This window comes from Convolutriloba macropyga, unplaced genomic scaffold, assembly GCF_964194025.1.
Source record: "Convolutriloba macropyga unplaced genomic scaffold, txConMacr16.3 SCAFFOLD_1019, whole genome shotgun sequence".
NCBI lineage: Eukaryota > Metazoa > Xenacoelomorpha > Acoela > Convolutidae > Convolutriloba > Convolutriloba macropyga.
Genome location: NW_027450849.1, coordinates 37,501 through 56,567, shown reverse-complemented (window position 1 = coordinate 56,567; position 19,067 = coordinate 37,501). Strand labels below are relative to the sequence as shown.

Below are 19,067 nucleotides of genomic sequence, written 5' to 3'. Positions count from 1 at the left end.
TTTCTCATATAATAAGAAAGTGACCGATAAACGCCTGACTAGTAGAGTTGGATTAGATGGTAAGTCAAAAAATCTTATTTCTCAGTAGAACTATTTCCGCAATAAGTAGTCTCGTACTGTTATTAATACCGCATTGTTTTTTATGATTATAGGATTTTGATATTTTAAGCATACTTAGCTAAGAAATGTAGAATTTCTTCAGAATATCTAATAAACACATCTATTTTTACAGAAGGGAAATCGAATTTTTTGATACTGTATACTCTTTTTTTATGACTACTAATGATTTATACAAATTATTACCAGAATATTGTTTATACAAAACAACCAATTTTTTTAAAAAATGAATCTACTTAAACAATAATAAATTTCCACTGTTCAGTCACTTAAGACTTATTGATTCGGACATTTTGGAAGCAACGACATGACCTTTATAACAAATCATTACAAATTCGTTCGGTAGCCGCTCGGATCGTATCCAGTCTGAGACGCATATTCATTTGACACATTCCTAGCTCAGAGTTTGTTTTTTGTAAACGTACAACAATTGCCGGTATGTTCCGTTTTAGGTAGACCAAACCGACGAAGGCGCTTATGTTCTTTCTTCGGTATTTTTGGTATTTTCGGTCTCTTAGATTTGGTTCTTTCGTTCGGTGTGTTCGGTTTTAAAGGTATGATAATCGTCGGTATGTTCAGCATCTTACATTCGCTACGTTCGGTTTGAAACGTTAATAACTATTGGAAGGGTTGGTTACAAACCAGAAAAAGTCGCGATACAATGACTTATGTACTTGATTGCTCATGATCACTTTTAAAGAACTGAATTCCAGTTAATATTAAAAAAAATCTGTTATGTTTTAACTTTAAAAACGCGCAAATAATTTACATTTGTCCAAATAGCTTTTATAAATGAGCTAAAGAAGAAAGTCGTCAGAATTGTCACTTTTTTTCGAGGAAATAGTCTCAAAGAGGTACGTTTGGAAATACCCCCCCCCCCGATCACAATGCTATCATAACATTTGACTCTATTGAATATGAAAAAAAATATATTTTTTACTTTTAAAACCAAGCATACCAAATCTGAAAAACCAAACACATCGAATCTAAGAGACCGAACTTACCGACAATTTCTTCCTTTTGAAACCTACTATACCAAATTTAAAAAACTAAACATACCGAATCTGGGAGACCGAACTCCGACGACTTTTTACGTATGAAACTGACGATGTCTTACGTGGAAAACCGAACTTGCCGAACATTTCTTGCTTCGGTTTTGGTCGGTCTTCTCGACTAGGGGCCTGAAGTCGTCAGTGCTAAATTAAAATCATGAACACTTACATTTACACTTGAATTGACATGCAAGAAATGATACCAAAGGCGAGAGTCTTCTGATCAAGGTCAAGGTGTCACTGCACGTACAGATCCAATCGCAATAAATTCCAGAACTTTTATATTAAATGAGCTCAATTTTCTTTTACTAACAAATTTTGAGCGCATTTGATAGATAGTTGCAAGAAAGCACCTCGACTCGGAGACATAAGGGCATCTATTAATTATGACAAATTGGAGGCGAAAAGGTGCCATATTTTGAAACTAATATCGACATTATATTTCAGGAACGGAATAATGCAGAGTGGCTCCCCAACTGCACCGTGGGCTCTGATGTCACGTGATGAAATGTTAGACCGGTCTCTGGGAGTGGCAAAGAGACTGAGTTGCTACAATGGAGGCACTGACAGATCCAGAGTGGCAGCCTGTCTCCGAAGACTATCTCTCAAAGACATCCTCACAGCCACTGCCAGCTTGTACTCTGACTTCGCTGGCAAAAACAAAAATAGGTTAATCATACCTCACACTAAATAAAATTAAGGTAATTTTACCTCAGCAGAGTTAAAACAAAAAGAGTTAAAAATCTTGACTAAAACTTTTAATCAAAATCTTAACCTCAAAAATACTTTTACAGAATAAAAGTTACGGTAGTTTCAAGGTAAGTTGCAGGGGTGAAGATACGGTTTTTGTTAAGGAAGTGAGGACCTGGTCAGCACACTAAATAAAGTAAGGGTAATTTTACTTTAAAAAATAACTTCGCTTACCTCAACTGTTTTTGAGGTAAAGTTAAGGAAAAGTTAGCTTAAGTTGAGGTAAGTTATGGAAAATCAGATTTACCCTAATAGTCGAGGTAAGCTAAGTTATTTTTTAAAGTAAAACTACTCTTACTTTATTTAGTGTGCTGACCAGGTCGAAGTCCTCGTTCAAAATTGCTTTACGATCAGATTATCAAAAAAAAAACAAAAACTTCACCTGGGCAGGATCTGATGCTACGCTGACTTGACCAAGGTCATGAACACACCAACCAATTTGAACGAGCCCAAGTGTGAGAGTAGTTGTTTCGGTCTGGAGAGGTCTGATAATACGACCGTACTGTATCGAAGGTTTTAATAATAAGCGAGTTTCAACAGTGGCAAAGACCTAGGTCTTAGAAGTGTGAATCTTAAGAAACTTGCAACAGTCCTACTAACCATGACAAATAGGCGTGTTTTTTAACGCTCTTAACTGAAAAATCTTAGTTCGGGTTATTCTCTTTCTTCATATAAGATTCGCAACGGTAGGGGAGCAATGAATAGCTGATATTTTTAAGACATTTTGTAGATAAAAATCTTTGAATTAATAATGTCTTGGCTATTTTTAACATAGTCTGAACTATATCAGTCAACATTGACAGCTCAGTTTTATTAAATAGACGCTGATTTCAAACTCTCATCTTTTTGAGTGAGTGAAATCAAACTGAGAGGCCATAAATCATTGTTCAATTCCCCTCTTTTTGGTGAGTCTAAAAAGAAGTCGAATTATTCGTCTGCCCCCTTATAGCTGAAAATATCCAGCAGTGAGTAAATTATATGTTAGAATTTGGATGTTGTCAATTAATCCGCCCCACTTCTGCCATTCTGAATAATTTTCTCGAGGTCATAGGGGATTGTAGGAAACTGGTCGTTTTTGGTGGCAAACATGTAACTAAGCTAAAGATGCAAAAGTGTTTCTGGGTGCAAGCCAAATTTTTTCTGAGTTATTTGGTTTCTGCAAATCGTTTTCATGATGTGTAAAAGTTATGCCACCTCGTAGTTTTGACTTGTCTGTTTGAAATCCATTGAGAAAAAGGATTTGACGATTTTAGTTTTAACTAACATTTAGACCGCCTTTTACCGCAAATGGTTTCTTTTTTTCAAACAATGTTAACCGATCGATATATTCATTGTAGAGAGTTGTGAGTGGCGTCAATAGGAATTGGATTCAGCGTATAATATATAAAAAATACAATTTTTTTTTGAAATTCGTGTTTTCAATTTGAGTTATCGATGTTCAAGTGTTTGTGAACTTTTAACTGATTTCCATTAATTTGTCCAAATTTTTATAATTTCTGCTTCAAACTTAGTCACTTTTTCTTCAAAAATATGTTGAAATTGTACACAAAGTGTTGTTTTTGTTCCGATCCCACTTGTGGGGGGGGGGGGGGTTGTTCAGTCAATTTTGGCCGATCCATATATTCATCGCATAGAAATGTGAGTGGTATCAATAAAAAGCTGGTCCATTGTAGAATTCGTAATTGTGTTTTCGTAATTTTGAAGGAAATTTTGAATTTCGTTTTGGGGTTTTACTAATATTTTGGATTCCCATGGCATGGACTCATTGAATATGTTCCGTAATGAGATTTAAGTGAGCGTATTTAGTGCTTCGAGTGAGTAACAACTAATGGCTGTTAAGACTTTAAAAATAATTTTTCGAAAATTTTTTCGAACATTAACCAATCATAAACTTATTACCGTGAACTGTATGTCAGTCTCTGTGATGACAGCACCCTCTTCCGTCCTACTGTAATCATATTTGATCGGCTGGCGGTTTTATCTTCTAACTTTTATTAATATGACATTAATGGCACAAGATTTCAAAAACTTTTTCAAAATTTTTTTGGATATTTCCGTATTAATAATTACTTTTGAAATCTTATCACATTATCCTAAAATTGACAGCTCCTACTGTATTCATGAAGACGTTCAATGGATCACAGATAAATTTTTCGGAGAAAAGCTTATGGTTTCAGATGTCTTCGACGTTTTCTTCTGGCACCTCTCAATTGAATTTTTGGTTTTTGTGTGATTTTGTTGTTGTTTTCATAGTCATAAGACTTGCTGAGATGTCATATTGATCACCTATGAATGAAAAACATCCCCATACTCCTATTGAACCATATGTGAGCGTAATTATTGACTTCCGTTGAAACTTAATGAATTTAACGGCTGTTAAGTATTTAAAAATAATTTTTCGAAAATTTTTTTGAACATTAAACAATCTTAATATTTTCTTGAACTGTTTGTCAGTCTCAGTATTGACAGAATCCTCTTGCTTTCTATTGAAACCAAAATTAATTTTGTTGGCGGTTTTATCTTCTTCTAAATATTGATTATACGACTTTAATAACACAAGAATTCAAAATTAAATAAAAAATTGGAAATTTTTGTATTATCGGTTACATTTGAACTCTTATCACAATATCCAAAAATGATACATATTATCCAAATATTATTCAAATCCCATAGGCTTGGAAAAGACATTCAGTGGATCACAGATAAAATTTTCAGAGAAAAGCTAAAGGTTTAAATGGCTTGGAAATTTTCTTCTCGCACTTCTCTACTGAATTTTTGGTTTTTGCCCGATTTTGTTGTTGTTTTCATAGTCATAAGACTTGTTGTGATCTCTTTTTGATTATCCATGCATGACAAACATTTTTTTCTGACATCGTGTTATTTTTGAGCGTAGCTTTTGACCTCCGTTAAAAGTTTTTGAGTTTAATGGCTGTTAAGACTTAAAAAAAAGTTTTCGAAATCTTTTTGAACATTAACCGATCCTAATCTTTTTCTCGTGGATTGTTAGTCAGTCTTAGTACATACAAGATATTTTTTCATTTCTAATGCCGCCAAAAATAATCTGGTTAGCGGTTTTATCTTGTACCCATTAGTCTTAAAACTTCAATGCCCCTAGTTTTCATGTTTTTTTTTTAAATTTCGGGTACTTTTTCTTATTTTTGGATCCTTTGAAATCTTATCACTTTGTTCTAATACTAATAGTTCCGATTAGTTTAGGCAAGACGTTCAACGGAACATATAAAGTTTTCAGAGATGAACTTATGATTTAAATTGATGCGACACTTTCTTCTGGCACTTTTCTACTGAATTTTTGCTTGTGGTCTGTCTTTATTGTCGTTTTCATCTTCAACAATTTGTTGTAAGTTCTTATTGACCAAAAATGAATGGCCAACAAACTTTTGACCAAATATGAATGGCCAACAAAAGGTCTTACTGACCAAAATATGAATGGCCATGGAGGCGTAATATGGCGTATTTAGTGGATTCCGTTGAAAGCTAATGAAATCAATGGCGTTGATACTACGAGTTTTCTCAAAAATTTCGTGGTTCTATTATAATTGTTCACAATTGATTTTTTGAAAATATATTGGTAAAGAAGAAGAATCTTATTGCTGTTAAAAATAATTGAATATAGAAAACTATCTAGTGAAATATTCATTTTTTAATGCTTTCGACACTTTTCTCGCTCAGTTTTTTTCCGGACATTGCTGTTTTTGCCTGTTTTTGTTCTTTAGGTAGCCCTAAATAGCTGACAAGTCTCTTAGGATTGTAATTGAGGATTGAATTAATGATGTTACCGGAATCAGTTAGACAGTTTGTAGCCTTTAGTATCGAACTTTATGATATACCTTTTCAAACATTTTTCAAACTTTTCAGTTTTTGTTGTTCTTTTCGTCAAATTGTAACTTATTTTCGTCAATGAGATGTCACATCCAATTTCTTGTACTCCAACAAGATAACATATCTACTGATTTTTCTTCTCCGATGCTCTGTTTGTTGGACAATATGAGTTTTTATAAACGTTTTTTGATTGGTCATTTTTTGCGCTTCTTTTTCTCTTCTTTCAGAACAATCGCGTAACAGATCCAATGGTTTTCAAATGTGGCCCAAATAAACCTAAATAATCCCTCAGTAAATTTCCTGCTGCAGCTGAGTTAGTAGAAATAAGAATTGAATTAAAAAGACATAATATTCAGATAATAGCAAATGATTTTATTGATAGCAATAGTTTGTGTTTTCGCAAATCGTTTCTAATTTTTTTGGTTTTTTTTAGTTCGTTTTTAAATCAAAAACTACCCAAAGACAAGGCCTGTTGGTTTTGTAGTACTTTTTTAGTAATTTATCAAGGATTATTTAGTTGAAGGCTAATGATTTTTAAGACTCGAAATTTCTTGATTTAAAAAAGTTTGATTAATTTTTGAATTTCGCCGCATTGTTCGTTCTCTTTGTTGACTTGTAACATAGTCACATAAAAAATTTTCCGTTTGCTGTGTAGTTAAGAGAAATTAAATTTGAGTATTGGAGGTTTTATCTGACGTTATTTTGACGTTGTTATTATGTGCTTTTAAATTTAGATATTCATTTTTTGCCGTGAAGTTTTTTTTTTGCTAATTTTTTTAGTTGTTTTTTGTATCGTAGTCTCTTAAGGTCAGATCTCATTGGCGTTGTAATAAGGCATGGCATTATGTAATTCAATTAGTAGATAGGTTGTGTAACGATTGTTTTAAACTCAAACATCTCTTTTTGTTATTTCTTTATTTGGTTGACAATTAAGTCAAAAAATTAGATGAGCTTGGGTCGGAACATCATGCGCGAACGCACATTAACGGGCCGCCTTGTTGGTTTTACACTCAAAAATTGTTGGAAGGTTGTTGAACTGCTTGATTCAACTTTTTGGCTAAAATTTTTGCTATTTCTTTAAAAATGAGCTTTTTCATCAAAAATGTTACCAAATATGCTTCTTTAGCCCCCTTTGTTTTCTAAAATTTTCTGAAAAACAAACATTTAGTTTTACTTTTAATGCCTATGAGAGTGTTCTTGAATTAGAATTTTGCCCGTTTTTTGCTATTTTAACTCGACAGGTATACATAATTCTTTAATAATAGTCTGATTTAGACACTATTTAGATAATGGTTTTTAAATCAAATTATTTTTTCGCTGTCAATTGATACGATCAAAATTGGCAAGCTGCAATAGCAAAGTTAGCTTGGGTCTATTGGTGGATTTTTTCAATCCAAAATTGGTTCCGTTTGTATTGGGGCGCTTTTTTCTTAAATGTTTTTGCCTTTGTTGTTTTTCGTTAATTGCAGATCCGAATGATTTAAAATCGAGGCTCAATTATTGACAGTTCTCATTTATTTGTATTTGATGAACAATTGACATTTACTGTAGTTTCAGTGCAAAGCTCTTTGTCTTTATAGCTTCAACAATATTGGCTTTAAGCAAAATTGTTCATTAAAAATTGAGTTCGGCCTGCATTCGTTGTGAAGTTCTATAAGTTAAGTTGCAGTAATGACCGGTACCAACTAAAATAAATAACCAAGTTCATATATACTTCCAGAGTAAGCCATTGAGACCTGTCAGTATCCGGAATATGCATCAAAACCAAAAAACCATTACTTAAAACATAACTGCAAAAAACACTAATCTTTGTCTCACTGGATTTAAAATGAGATCTCTCATTGCTGAGACCAATTTACAAGTTGAAAGAAATAAAATAAGAAGCAGCAAATTTCAAAGCACCTAATTCATTAAAAAGAGATTTAATTATAAGTCACAACATGACCTTTCACTTAAAGAGCACTTGATATATTAGCTTTTAAATCTATTTTAATGGCTTTGAAATTAACTGTTTGAAAAAAACATAAGCGCATTTTATCGTTTTGCTGTTTTTTCGTCTTTTTTTAACTAGAATTTTAATGATGCCACTCACAACTCGGTTTGATTATCTATCGGCCAAAATTGATGGAGCAAAAAACCCAGCTTAGCATATGGTTCTTTCCCCCACTAAACTTTCGGCGAACGCAATAATGACTGATCAGAAATTTTTAGTCTTGTTGGAAAAAAACAAGAGGTGGCCGCGACCTATCAACATGTATGTGTCTTAGGTGCTCAGAAAGATCGAAATTGCAAATGTCTGAATCAGAACGTACATACGTCTAGCCATGAGTACATACTGTCTACGATAGTTTGCACTTAGCCTACTTTGAACTTTCGGAAAACGCAATAATTTTCAATCGCCTTAGCGCGTGGGGGCCAATCATCAAAGTTCTTCAAATAAGAGACCTTATTTTAAATTTGGAGCTCGTAGAGGTCCAGATATGAGTGTAAGAAGCTGGACCTAAGTCTATATCGAACCCAGCACAAATTCACAAAGTTTTTTAATTGACGGAAACCTGGTCAAAAGCACGTTTATGCAAAAGCACGCTGTGACAAAAGCACGCTGTGAGGCAAAAGCACGCTGTGACAATCTGGAAATGAAAAGGTTCCATCTGGGACGGTCTGGATGTACCGATTATGCCTGGTTGCAATGACCCAAGTGTTCAATGTAACTGCCCAATAAGAGTTTGGAAGGAAAATTGGGCTTCAAAATTGGGCTCTACGACCTCGTGTCACTCTATCAATAATTCGATACCTGGACGAGCAGTCTTCTAATATTCTCAATGTTTTTTGTCACGTTTCAGGTGGCTTGACTTTCCAGTTGCCCCAATAGTTGACAACAAACTAATTCCCATGGATCCACTAACACTTCTGAGGACTGGAAACTTCAAAAAAGTGCCTCTGATGATAGGCTCAACTAGCAATGAGGGCAGTTTCTGGCTACTCTACTACAGACCATATTTCAATGTCCGGTTAGAATTGCATCAACAAATTGTCCAATCAAATTTGGCAAATTTGTCGGATCTGGAAACTTGTTTGTATTTGTAGTTTGTAGAAGATTGTTTGTAGTATATAGGTTTACCTTTTTGTGCGCATTTCTAACTTTAAATTTCTTAACATTTAATATTCATATTGAATATTACATAAATTTCCATGCACTTTTTTTCAAGGTCATCTAGTTTTGTACAAATTAAAACGAAAAGAAAATTATAATCGTGATTTCAAATAAATGTGTCGTTTAATATTGCTCCAAAACTTTACAACCAATCTTGACTCGTCTCGGTTCGTATTGCGCATAAATCGCCCTCCAAAAAAGTTGAGTTCAAGCGCGTGGAGCAATCAGCGTAAATAACCCACCCCTTTAGCGTGAATAATGCTATCAAATAGTCGCGCAAAAGGTTGCGCGACCTAAGCCGGTAGAGTTAAATCCTCTTGTGTCGCGGACATGATGTTCGGTCTGTTCATGGAACATTCATGTTGGGACAATTTTTTCGTCTGCTGGCCTTTATGAAAGACCTTCCTGTCCGGCACAAAACTAGATCTAGAACCCCTTTCGGTCAGTGACCCAATTGCGTTTGATAAGGGCCATTTTGGGTCCATCAATTAAGCTTGGGCTAAGAAACGTCATACTGTTGGTCTCAAAAGCACACAAATTTATATATACCATTTACAAAGCTGCCCAAATTTCCCTACGTTTTGCAAATTATTGCCTACCAAATTAGGGAAAATCAGTCAGAAGTCGTAAAACCGACCAGTCAATTCGCTTCTAGAGTGGCCTAATGACATTATCATTAATTAATGCATTCTAAGCACCATATCTCAGCAAACACATTGAATCTTAGAACCTGTTTAGGTTTTGTGGTCAAACTCATTGTTAACTGAGCAGGTGCCTAAAATTTTAGGCTGTGAATTTTGTCGGTTTGAATTAAAAAGTTTTAAAGATTACTTACTAATTTTACGAAGTAGAACCCACATACAGCAATTGATCGCTCTAAACGTAAAACGCCACGCGTTCTAAAAAGACCCGAGCAGTTACAGCAAAAAATATTAGACTATTAGAAAAAATGTTTAACGATATCAGATTTCTGGAGCCATAAAATTTCATCAATTCGACCAAAATGAACTAGCAATTTTTGACGCTGTACAAACTGAAACTATCAGAATTGTCACTATTAATTGCAAACTTTAGTCTTTTAATGATTTGGTTTAATAAGTTAAAAGAATAAATAAATTAAAAATAAATAATTAAATTTGTTTTTTGAGGTTACTATCGTTGTTTTTCCCAACTCTCTAATCGCTTTAATCAGAGAAAAAGTTGTTATTAAGATGAAAGTTGTCTCATTTCTGCGTTTAAACTATATTTTTACCTAGATTCCGCAGGCAATTATTTTGAAAATCACATCCACGTTCTTTTGGTTCCTCTCTTTTCTTATGTTTGTTTCATGAAAACTGTGCAATTCAAAAAGATTCCGTAAAACGGAACAAAATTATTTCCATAACTATGAGCCGTCATAATAAAATTCAAAGTCGACTTGATTTTCAAAATCGAGCTAAATTTATTAAAATTGTCAAAATGATTAGTCAAAATTAGTCACAGTTAGAGAAATTGTCATTTTGCAAGATTCTGGCATGTTTTTTATGAAATCGCTGTTTTGCAAGTTCTGTCACAAAAATTGTTATCTTGCAAGATCTGAGAGAGAGCTGGTTATTTTGCAAGTTTTGCCAGAACAAACGATATCTTGCAAGATCTGACAGAAAATTGTTGACTTGCAAGATCTGCCAGAAAAATGTTTCTTTTGCGAGATTCTTGCGAGGAAAACAGAGTTCGCCGGTCGAGCTACGAATTTTATTCATTTTCGTTGGCATTATTTTTTGATCTAAAAATTCATGTTCATTAGATCAGCTTTCAATAAACAAATTATAACTTTTTGATTACTTAAACTTTGAATAAGTTTCTACTACCACCTAAAAAGTAACAAATTTCAATTTTCATTTTATTCTAATAAAAGCTGCTATCAATTTAAAAGCAGTGATCACAGCAAAATAGCTTCTAATCTTTTTTCACTTCTTTAGTCGGTACTTGATTTTTTTTACTCTGGCTGAAAGCAAAAAATCTACCTCGGGCGGTTAGCTTAGAAAAAATCTTATCTTGTATGATTCAAACAGAAAAACGTAAGATTCTGGCAGGAAAATTAATGAATTTAAGAGTCCGGTGGAAACATGTTTATCTTGCAAGATTCTGGCAGAAAAATTGGTTATCTTCCAAGATTCTGGCAGAATCTGGCAGAATATTACAAGATAGCCATTGATTTTGACTGGGGTTGTGATGATTATTTTTGCTGATTAAAATGCGAACCCAAAATTTCTTATTTTTTTTTAAAAATTTAATCGAGAATTTTCTTGGCATAATCTACTTTTTTTCAAAGCATTCTGATAAGAAAGAGTGTTGGTTGCAGTGTGGTTGGATATTTCTTGTTTTCTCTTTGCAAACATGTTAACTGCCATCTTTCAGGAACGGCTTTAAAAGATACTAAGTTGTTTTGCGAGCTCTCCCAGTATTTTTTATAAGTTTGTTGATAAGCAGTTTTAGAAGCAAAAGGGAATTAAATTTGTTTAAATTTCTATTGCCTTAGACACAACAGTGACATCAAGAAGTAACAGCCAGGAGAAAAAATGAAGAAATTAGAATGCTGCGGGCATTTTCTTTTTTTTATCTTGTTTTTGAATCGTTCGGTAATTTTTGGGTCTTGGATTTATTTAAATGAAATTATTTAGCTTAGAATTGTAGTCCTACAACCGAACCAAAATCCAATCCCGGGTCAAAGTCCGACTCTAAATAAAAGTAATAAAAGAGTTTGTAGGGACGAATTCTGCTTTTTTGAGCATATTACTTATCAGTCGACCTTAACAATCTTTGAATGGCTGGGCTCATTTTCTTTGTTCCCGTTCCCAAACTTTGTCAGAGGAGACTTCCATTTTGATGCAAAATTGAACTGTTCTCTTACAGTCACTGTTGTCCTGACACCAAGCTGACAACTATAACCTTAAAACATGGGCCTAAAATGCTGACATTTTTGAGTAAATGTACTCGATATAAGTGGGCGTTCACTCTGAACTTTTCTCGTGTGAATCAAGTAAAAAAATTGGGTAATTTTGCCCGATTTCTAATGGAAAAGCGGCACAGAAATTTAGGCTCATTTACACGAGAAATCGTGTAATTTCAAACGATTTACTCATTTTCTCGGGCTTAGCTACACAATATTTTGTGGATAAATCATGTGAACCTGTGGATAAAATGTGAACAATTTTTTGTGGATAAATCACACATTTTTTTTATCGTTTCCAACTCGACCTCAAGAACACAATTTTCATTTTTTATATTTCGTACAACCCAAAAATAAGGGTCACAACATTTGAAAGAAGAATGTTTACCTTTAATTGTATAACTCATATGTGACGAAAAACAGTTGTAATGGATGGTTTCTTTTGGTGATCTTTTTTGGTGTTCTTATTCAACATGTTACCTGGTCTTCATCATTTAAACCGGCCTAAGCGTTCAAAAAAATTATCCTTTTCGTATTTGTTTAATCACTTCTCAAGATAACAGTTTTCTCGTGTGAAATCACACGAGATGAATTTTCCAAACGAAAATTGTTATTTAATTACAGGAGAAAAATCTTGGGATTTCACACGAGAGTTTTAGAGTTAAATGAATACATTGATGGCATCAGGTTCACGGGCGGGGGGGGGGGATGGTACTTTCCAGCACGCAAAGATGCAAATAAAGCATCCATTGCATCCGAAACATAATCGACTGGAAGTTAAGAAGTATCGAGTATTAAGTTTGGCCGCCCGAGTCGAAAACAAAAGTTTATCTGGTAAGATCTTGCAAGAAAAAGTTAATCTTCTGAGAATCTTGTAAGGAAAAAATTAATCTTGTAAGATATTGTGATATTGTAAGAATCTTGTAAGAATCTGGTAAGATTTTACATTGTCTTGTATGAATCTTGCAAGAATCTTGCAAGATCTTTCAAGATTAACTTCTGTTTTCGACACGGGCGAGCACGGTCTTTTCAAAAGTCTACCTCTCAACTAGGGGTTAATTCAAATTTATGTGATTTGAAATTCCATCTAAATTGTGTTCTAGACAAGAATCACCTGCACAGTGAGTTGTTATGACAAATGCTGCTTCGTGTGATCAATATTTGCATACTTTTATTAAACTTTACTTGCATACACATTATTAATAATAAAGGACGTGATGCCGCCTGCCATGGATAGACAAACATCTAGCTAGCTTTTAAATGAATGATGTTCATATTAATTTTATTAAAAGAATTGATGACAATTCTGAAAAGTGCGTTAGTTCACCGGTTTTCATAGTTTTGTAGCCAGCTAGCTGTGCGGCGATGCCTTGATTATTTTACCTGGAGTAGTGTCTAATTTGATTTGAAGTTCGAACAATTTATTTGAACTGCTGAGAAACTTTTAATTTTAGACAATAACATGTTTTTGTTCACGTGTTAAACTGTCGTAGCAATAATCAAAAGTGGAAACGCAATTCAAATGATAACAGAAAATTGGACTCTGGTATAACTCTCTGGTATAACGTCATCGTTGGAATGCGGATTTTTTCAAAAAAAATAGTGTTTTCATATTTCTAAAAAATCATATAGGAAGCAACCAAACTGCTGATTTTTAAAAATTTATAATCTTTTGAAGGATTTCATGAAAAATTAAACTCTTATAAAGAAATTGTTTCAAAAAACAGCTTCGCTTTGTAGTCATCAGAAAAAATTTACATCAGACCAAAATTTCAGCCAATTTCAAGATTTAGTAACCCGTCAAATTCCGGTTAACTCCTGCAGTTCTCCGACCATTCCTTTTCTCAGCTTGCCTACAGTATTTTAATTACCAAATTTAGTCAGAAAAAAGTACCAGGCCTTTTTTATCATAGGAATATGATATGAAATCAGAAAAAGATATCAGTGATATAAAAACTTGAAGAAACAGCCTTTATGTTAATCCAAATGTATCATTATGAAAATTTCAGCAGTTGCAAAATTTAAACAACTAGAAAAAGCTTTTCAATAAATTTGTAATTTTGATTTTTATTATAGATCATGCTCAATTTTTTTCTTAAAATTAATTTGCATATCTAGGCGCTGGCGTTTTTGAAAACTAAGAAAATCTTTTTGAAAATAAAATTATTTATATTAAATTAATTTAGCTACCCGAATCATTCGTTTTCGAGGAAAGTATTTGCGACTGGTTTTGAAAATTTTGCATCTGACTTTATTAAGTGTCATATTTTGCTGAAAATTTGTTGACCCTTAGCTTCAAAAGTTTTAACTATCAAGAAACAGATATGATCGTTTTTCCAAAAGCACCTCAATTTCCTCCAGAGAGTCTATTCTTTTCGTTTCTTTTTTACGAAATTTGAGGGTATTTTCATCAAAACAGAAAAAAGAGCACGTAAAAGATATGAAAAAGACACTGAAGGTCCATGTAGATTGATTTGCAACTGAAAGTTTTTTGAGAAACCGAGAAAAAGATCAACAAACTCTTTAACTGGGTGGGCTTCAAGTAAAAAGGGACGTGAGAAAGAAAACAAAAATTTTGACTTTTTCTACTTAAATGGCAAATGGCTACTTTAGGGATTATATACACTCGTATTTGTCACTGTTTTCCATATTTTTTATTACAAAGTACCACACTGACATAAATAATTGAAAACCTAATTGGTAAATGATTGAGTAAAAGTCACTCAAAATACTAGCTGCGGTTTATAAAAACTATCTAAAGGTTTGCATTTACATATATCTTAGCTCTCTAGAAGTTAGGTATTAGTTTTAAGTAATTACCTAAATGTAGTAAAATCATTATTTGAGTTAATTGAAACACTTTTACACAAAAATTGCGGTAAAAATTGTTCCGCTAAAACGGGGAATGGGATATTTGGCAAAAGACATTATAAGGCGAAGCCATTTTTGGCAGCTATGAAGCAAACTTTTCAACTAACTTTTTGTAGAAATTAGGCGAAAACTAAATAAAACTCTAAAACGCGGTACTTCAAAATCCATTTGACGTTACAAAACACTCAAGTATCTCTAACAATTGCCTTAACTAGACAATAGACTACAAAAGCACAGAAAAAGAGTTTTTAATATTGACAATTTGCAGCATTTCACTTTAGTTTTATTCCACAGTTGTGCCATTATTTTTTTCGAATATACTATATATCTCTAAAATATGAGCAAAAAAACATTAAAAACTTCTTTGCTCTTTCCGTAGTTATTTTTAACAAAACTTCCTCTCGGATACGTCCGAAGGATGCAGAAAAATTTACAGAAATTTCATCAACTCATGTTAATGATCAGAGGATTGTTAGGGACACTAGAGTTCTTTATAGCGTCATGCGGATTTTGAAGTACCGTCGTAAAATGTTATAAAAGGTTTTTGCCCTATTTCCACAAAATGTTGGCTGAAAATTTTCGCCTAATGGCTACGAAAATTAGTTTCGCTTAATCGAGCTTTCGCCTAATATCCTATGCCCCGCTAAAACAGCTCTTTACCAAATATGCTGACATTTTTTATTCAACTTATTCAACGGTTGCAGTTTTACTTTTTCGCACAGAACTATATTCTGAATTCTGATTTTTGGTTGCATTGAGTAATTATCTCATATTGAGGTCAAATGCTCTTTACACGAATTTGACAATGAGGGTTTCTCTTTATAATCTTAGCGCTTCTACTACTAGCAATAAATTTTATCTGCTTATGTAAATAACGAAACTTCATGAGAAGCCAGACTTTTATAAAACACTTTTTCGTTTTTTGATTTCAGATCCAGCAATCTCTTGACTAGCGTGCAATATGAGGAATCCCTTGACACTATCTTCAACTTCAAGGACAAAAAGACACGAGACGCTATCAAGTTTGTGTACAGGTAGGTATATAGATAGTAATGATTAGGGTTATATCTAGGTTATGTCTTGATGCCGACAGTGATAACATTTTACGAAATCTCTAGAGTCCGGCTAAAGTAGAACAATTATAGTCAGAATAGAGCAGTCATTTTCCAACAGCTCGTCTTATTCTGGAAGAAAACGTTTATCTGCTAAGAATCTTACGTAGAATGTAGATATTTCTCTATCTAAATTTATTTATTCTAAATTTATATGCAAGAAAAGGTTAATTTGGTATGCAATATATTGATAGATTGCTTGGAAGAACTGCATTGCATAATATGTAAATAAAACTATAAAAAAAATCCTAGCTGAATTTCAGGGGTGCACAGAAATCATTAGAGCGAAGCGATTTCTGAAAACAGTAACAGTGCCCCCCCCCCCCCCCCCATTGAATTAATGATGAATTTTTACAAAATGTCACCAATTTCTTAATTTCAAAACATCACTCTTATTAGTTCTTTCTACGAATTTTTTGTTTATCGAGATAACAAATTAGGGCGGTTGATCTATAACTTTGACAATCAACAAAGCACAAAGCAAAAAGTAGTTCATTGTTCTTTGTCTGCAGTTCTGGAATAAATGTAAAAAAGGTATGCAATCTTAAATAGGTATGCAATCCAAAATAATTGTTTTAATGAACCCAAATTGTCAAAAAGTAGACTATATAAGCGATATATTAATTTTAAACTCCCCCTGACTTTACTATACCCACTACATTATATCCAAATTGGTGGCATTGTTTTATGTGTTTTAAATGATCTTGTATGCTTCCAAGAAATTTTTACTTGATATAAATGCTATACATTTTTTCGGCATTAAAATCATAAAAATCATATATCAGCTATCCCGATTACTAAGAATCATATCTGACCTAATAGGAAATTTAAAAAAATGTATGATGAACCAGACTGATGTTAGAACTTACAAACAATCTCTCAAATTTGTTATCTATTGAATTATTACTCATGAAACAGGGCAACATTTTTAGTTTTCTTATAAAAATTTTGTACTTGGAGTGACTTGAATCAAATTTAAACCAATTCAATACATCTGATTATGCTTCATATTTTTAAAGGTTTGTCAAAAAGAAGCTATATGAGACATTTGAATTAAAGTCCCAAAAAGTGTTAAATAGCCAAATTTCAGTTTCCACATTTAAAATGATAAGGTATTGTAAATCTTAAACATCAAGTTTAATGATACGTTTTATAGAAGCAAAATTTTGCAGTTCACAACAAAATGTCCCAATTATTAATTATAATTAATTAATAAAATAATAAAAATTAGTAAATTAATTAAAAAACTGTTCAGGCTGAAAAAAAGATGACAAAGAAAAGAAAAGAGCAGTTTTTGCAAACGTTTTTTATTCCCAAAATCTTTTTTTCCTGAAATTGATAAAAAAAATAGGAAAAATATACGACAACCTTAATTGTTGAGCATCACAGTTAATGCTTGGTTACCTAATCAGGTTAAAAATCAGCAAATCAAGTTTGCCTTGTTCCCAACTTCCAACATCGTTTTCATATAACAAATGTCTTTGAACGTCGCCTTGGAAGCAAAATTTTTGATAACTGTCGGTAACGAATGCAACTCCTCTCCTCCTGTATTTTAGGAGACCGCCAGATTTCCTCTAATTGGTTAGAAAATTTGATCTCAAGTCCAGATAGAAAGAAGAACTTGACAAATTTCTTGACAATTTCCACTCAACATGCCATTGATAGAATTAATTTGCCCTCAGTCTAGGATGTTAGGAATGACTATGAAAAGCCGCAAATCTGTAGCTGGGACTATTTTGGCCTCTTCTTGGCCTTCCTTTACAAACAAAGAATTTAAAATGTATTGGGGCGCTGTATTTCCGAGATCTGTTCACCCAATTTCATGGTTTTGGAAGTCAATTCATAGAAGTGATTTTGGTCACGCAGAAACAGGACGTGGAGCGAAAAAGCAAGTGGTTTTAATTCGTGAATTTTTTACTGCGGTTTTGCAGTAGAGTAAGAGTGTTTATACATAAATTCGCTGTCTGGGTTGTTTATTGTGCATATGCGGCAATTTAGCTTTCATTTTTGCTATTTTGTTTTAAACTTTTGGATTCAATTTTCTAAGTGGTTGTCACAGTCCATTTACTGTCCTATCTAGGTTTAGTCTTTTGTTCAGTCAACGAAAATTCTCTGAATTGCGTCAGGACTTGTACTGCTGTGTTTTTATCTTCGTCGTCAGGATTTTTGTTAGGGCCACATGACGTCGCAATGAGTTCAAACTTTTCTTTTTGTTCATTCGTTCATGCAAATTCAATTGAGTTGCGGACTTCACATTGTTTTTCACTCTTACAATTGTTGTTCAATCGCTTGAAATGGTTTTTGGTCACATGTGACTTATCTGACTCTGAAAAATGACTTCCCAGCTATAAAATGGACTTTTCAGAACATAACATATCAGCATTTAGAGAAAAAAATTGTGTCTGTTTTTCTACTATTTTTTGAGACCGCAGATCTACGAAGGTATCTTGGCTATTTTCTACCGGCTATATTTAATTTTTACCATAAAATAAAATTCTGCCGATATTTTCCTCCGGTTAAGAAGAGAATTTCAGATAACGGTAAAATATCTACAGCTGATGCAAAAATCAATTTTTATACCAGTTTAAATATTATCTGGCAAATCTTGATTTGGCTTTTCAAGTTTTAAAAAATTTACTGAGATGATTCAACAACACGCTTTCAACAATACAAAAATATTTGTCCTAGAACTCAAGACAGTCAGATTGTGTCAGTTTACCAATTAAAACAAAGGTTTGGCGCGTGAAAGTTTTTTTACGAACTATTGGAAACCATAAAGACTAATTTTGGGCACCTGGTATTGGGAGTCAATTTCAAAGAACAGCTGGTGGAACAAATTCTGATATAAGAAACAAAAAGTGTATTAAAATTTCTCGCATCGAGGTGCTGAAAATTGGATTATCACAGAGTATTGGATGTCTGATACACTGTCAGGGCAAAGAATAATTACTTTGCTCAGCTCTTGAATATTTGCCAATCTGGTGAAAACCTTCTCCGATTTTACCACGAGTGCCGTCGCTGACACAGGCATCAGTATACTCCAACAAATGATTAAATGCTGCCTGCCCCCCCCCCCTCCCCCCCCCCCCCTCCCAATCAAGAATACCTCAAGTACTTAATATAAGATTTCATGTTCAATTCATTACTTCCAGGGTACTATACATTATTCCGATTACAATAACAATTTCCGGATTTTTTTGGCTTAGCTGCATTGACCATTTGCATTTACACTTTTCCACGTA

The 19,067-nt window shown here is 33.3% G+C and overlaps 1 protein-coding gene across 2 annotated transcripts in view; it reads left to right on the top strand.

The window, feature by feature from the left end:
* The window catches only part of LOC142356204 (acetylcholinesterase-like), a 42,626-nt gene that overhangs the window by 9,951 nt on the left and 13,608 nt on the right, over positions 1–19,067 (top strand). Inside the window, exons 5-8 of one of the 2 annotated variants that reach the window (XM_075408157.1) lie at positions 1,617–1,838; positions 8,603–8,770; positions 12,946–12,963; positions 15,646–15,747. In XM_075408157.1, the coding sequence (XP_075264272.1) occupies positions 1,617–1,838; positions 8,603–8,770; positions 12,946–12,963; positions 15,646–15,747 (510 nt within the window). The remainder of the gene's footprint in view (positions 1–1,616; positions 1,839–8,602; positions 8,771–12,945; positions 12,964–15,645; positions 15,748–19,067) is intronic. The other variant, XM_075408158.1, reaches the window with a different exon arrangement.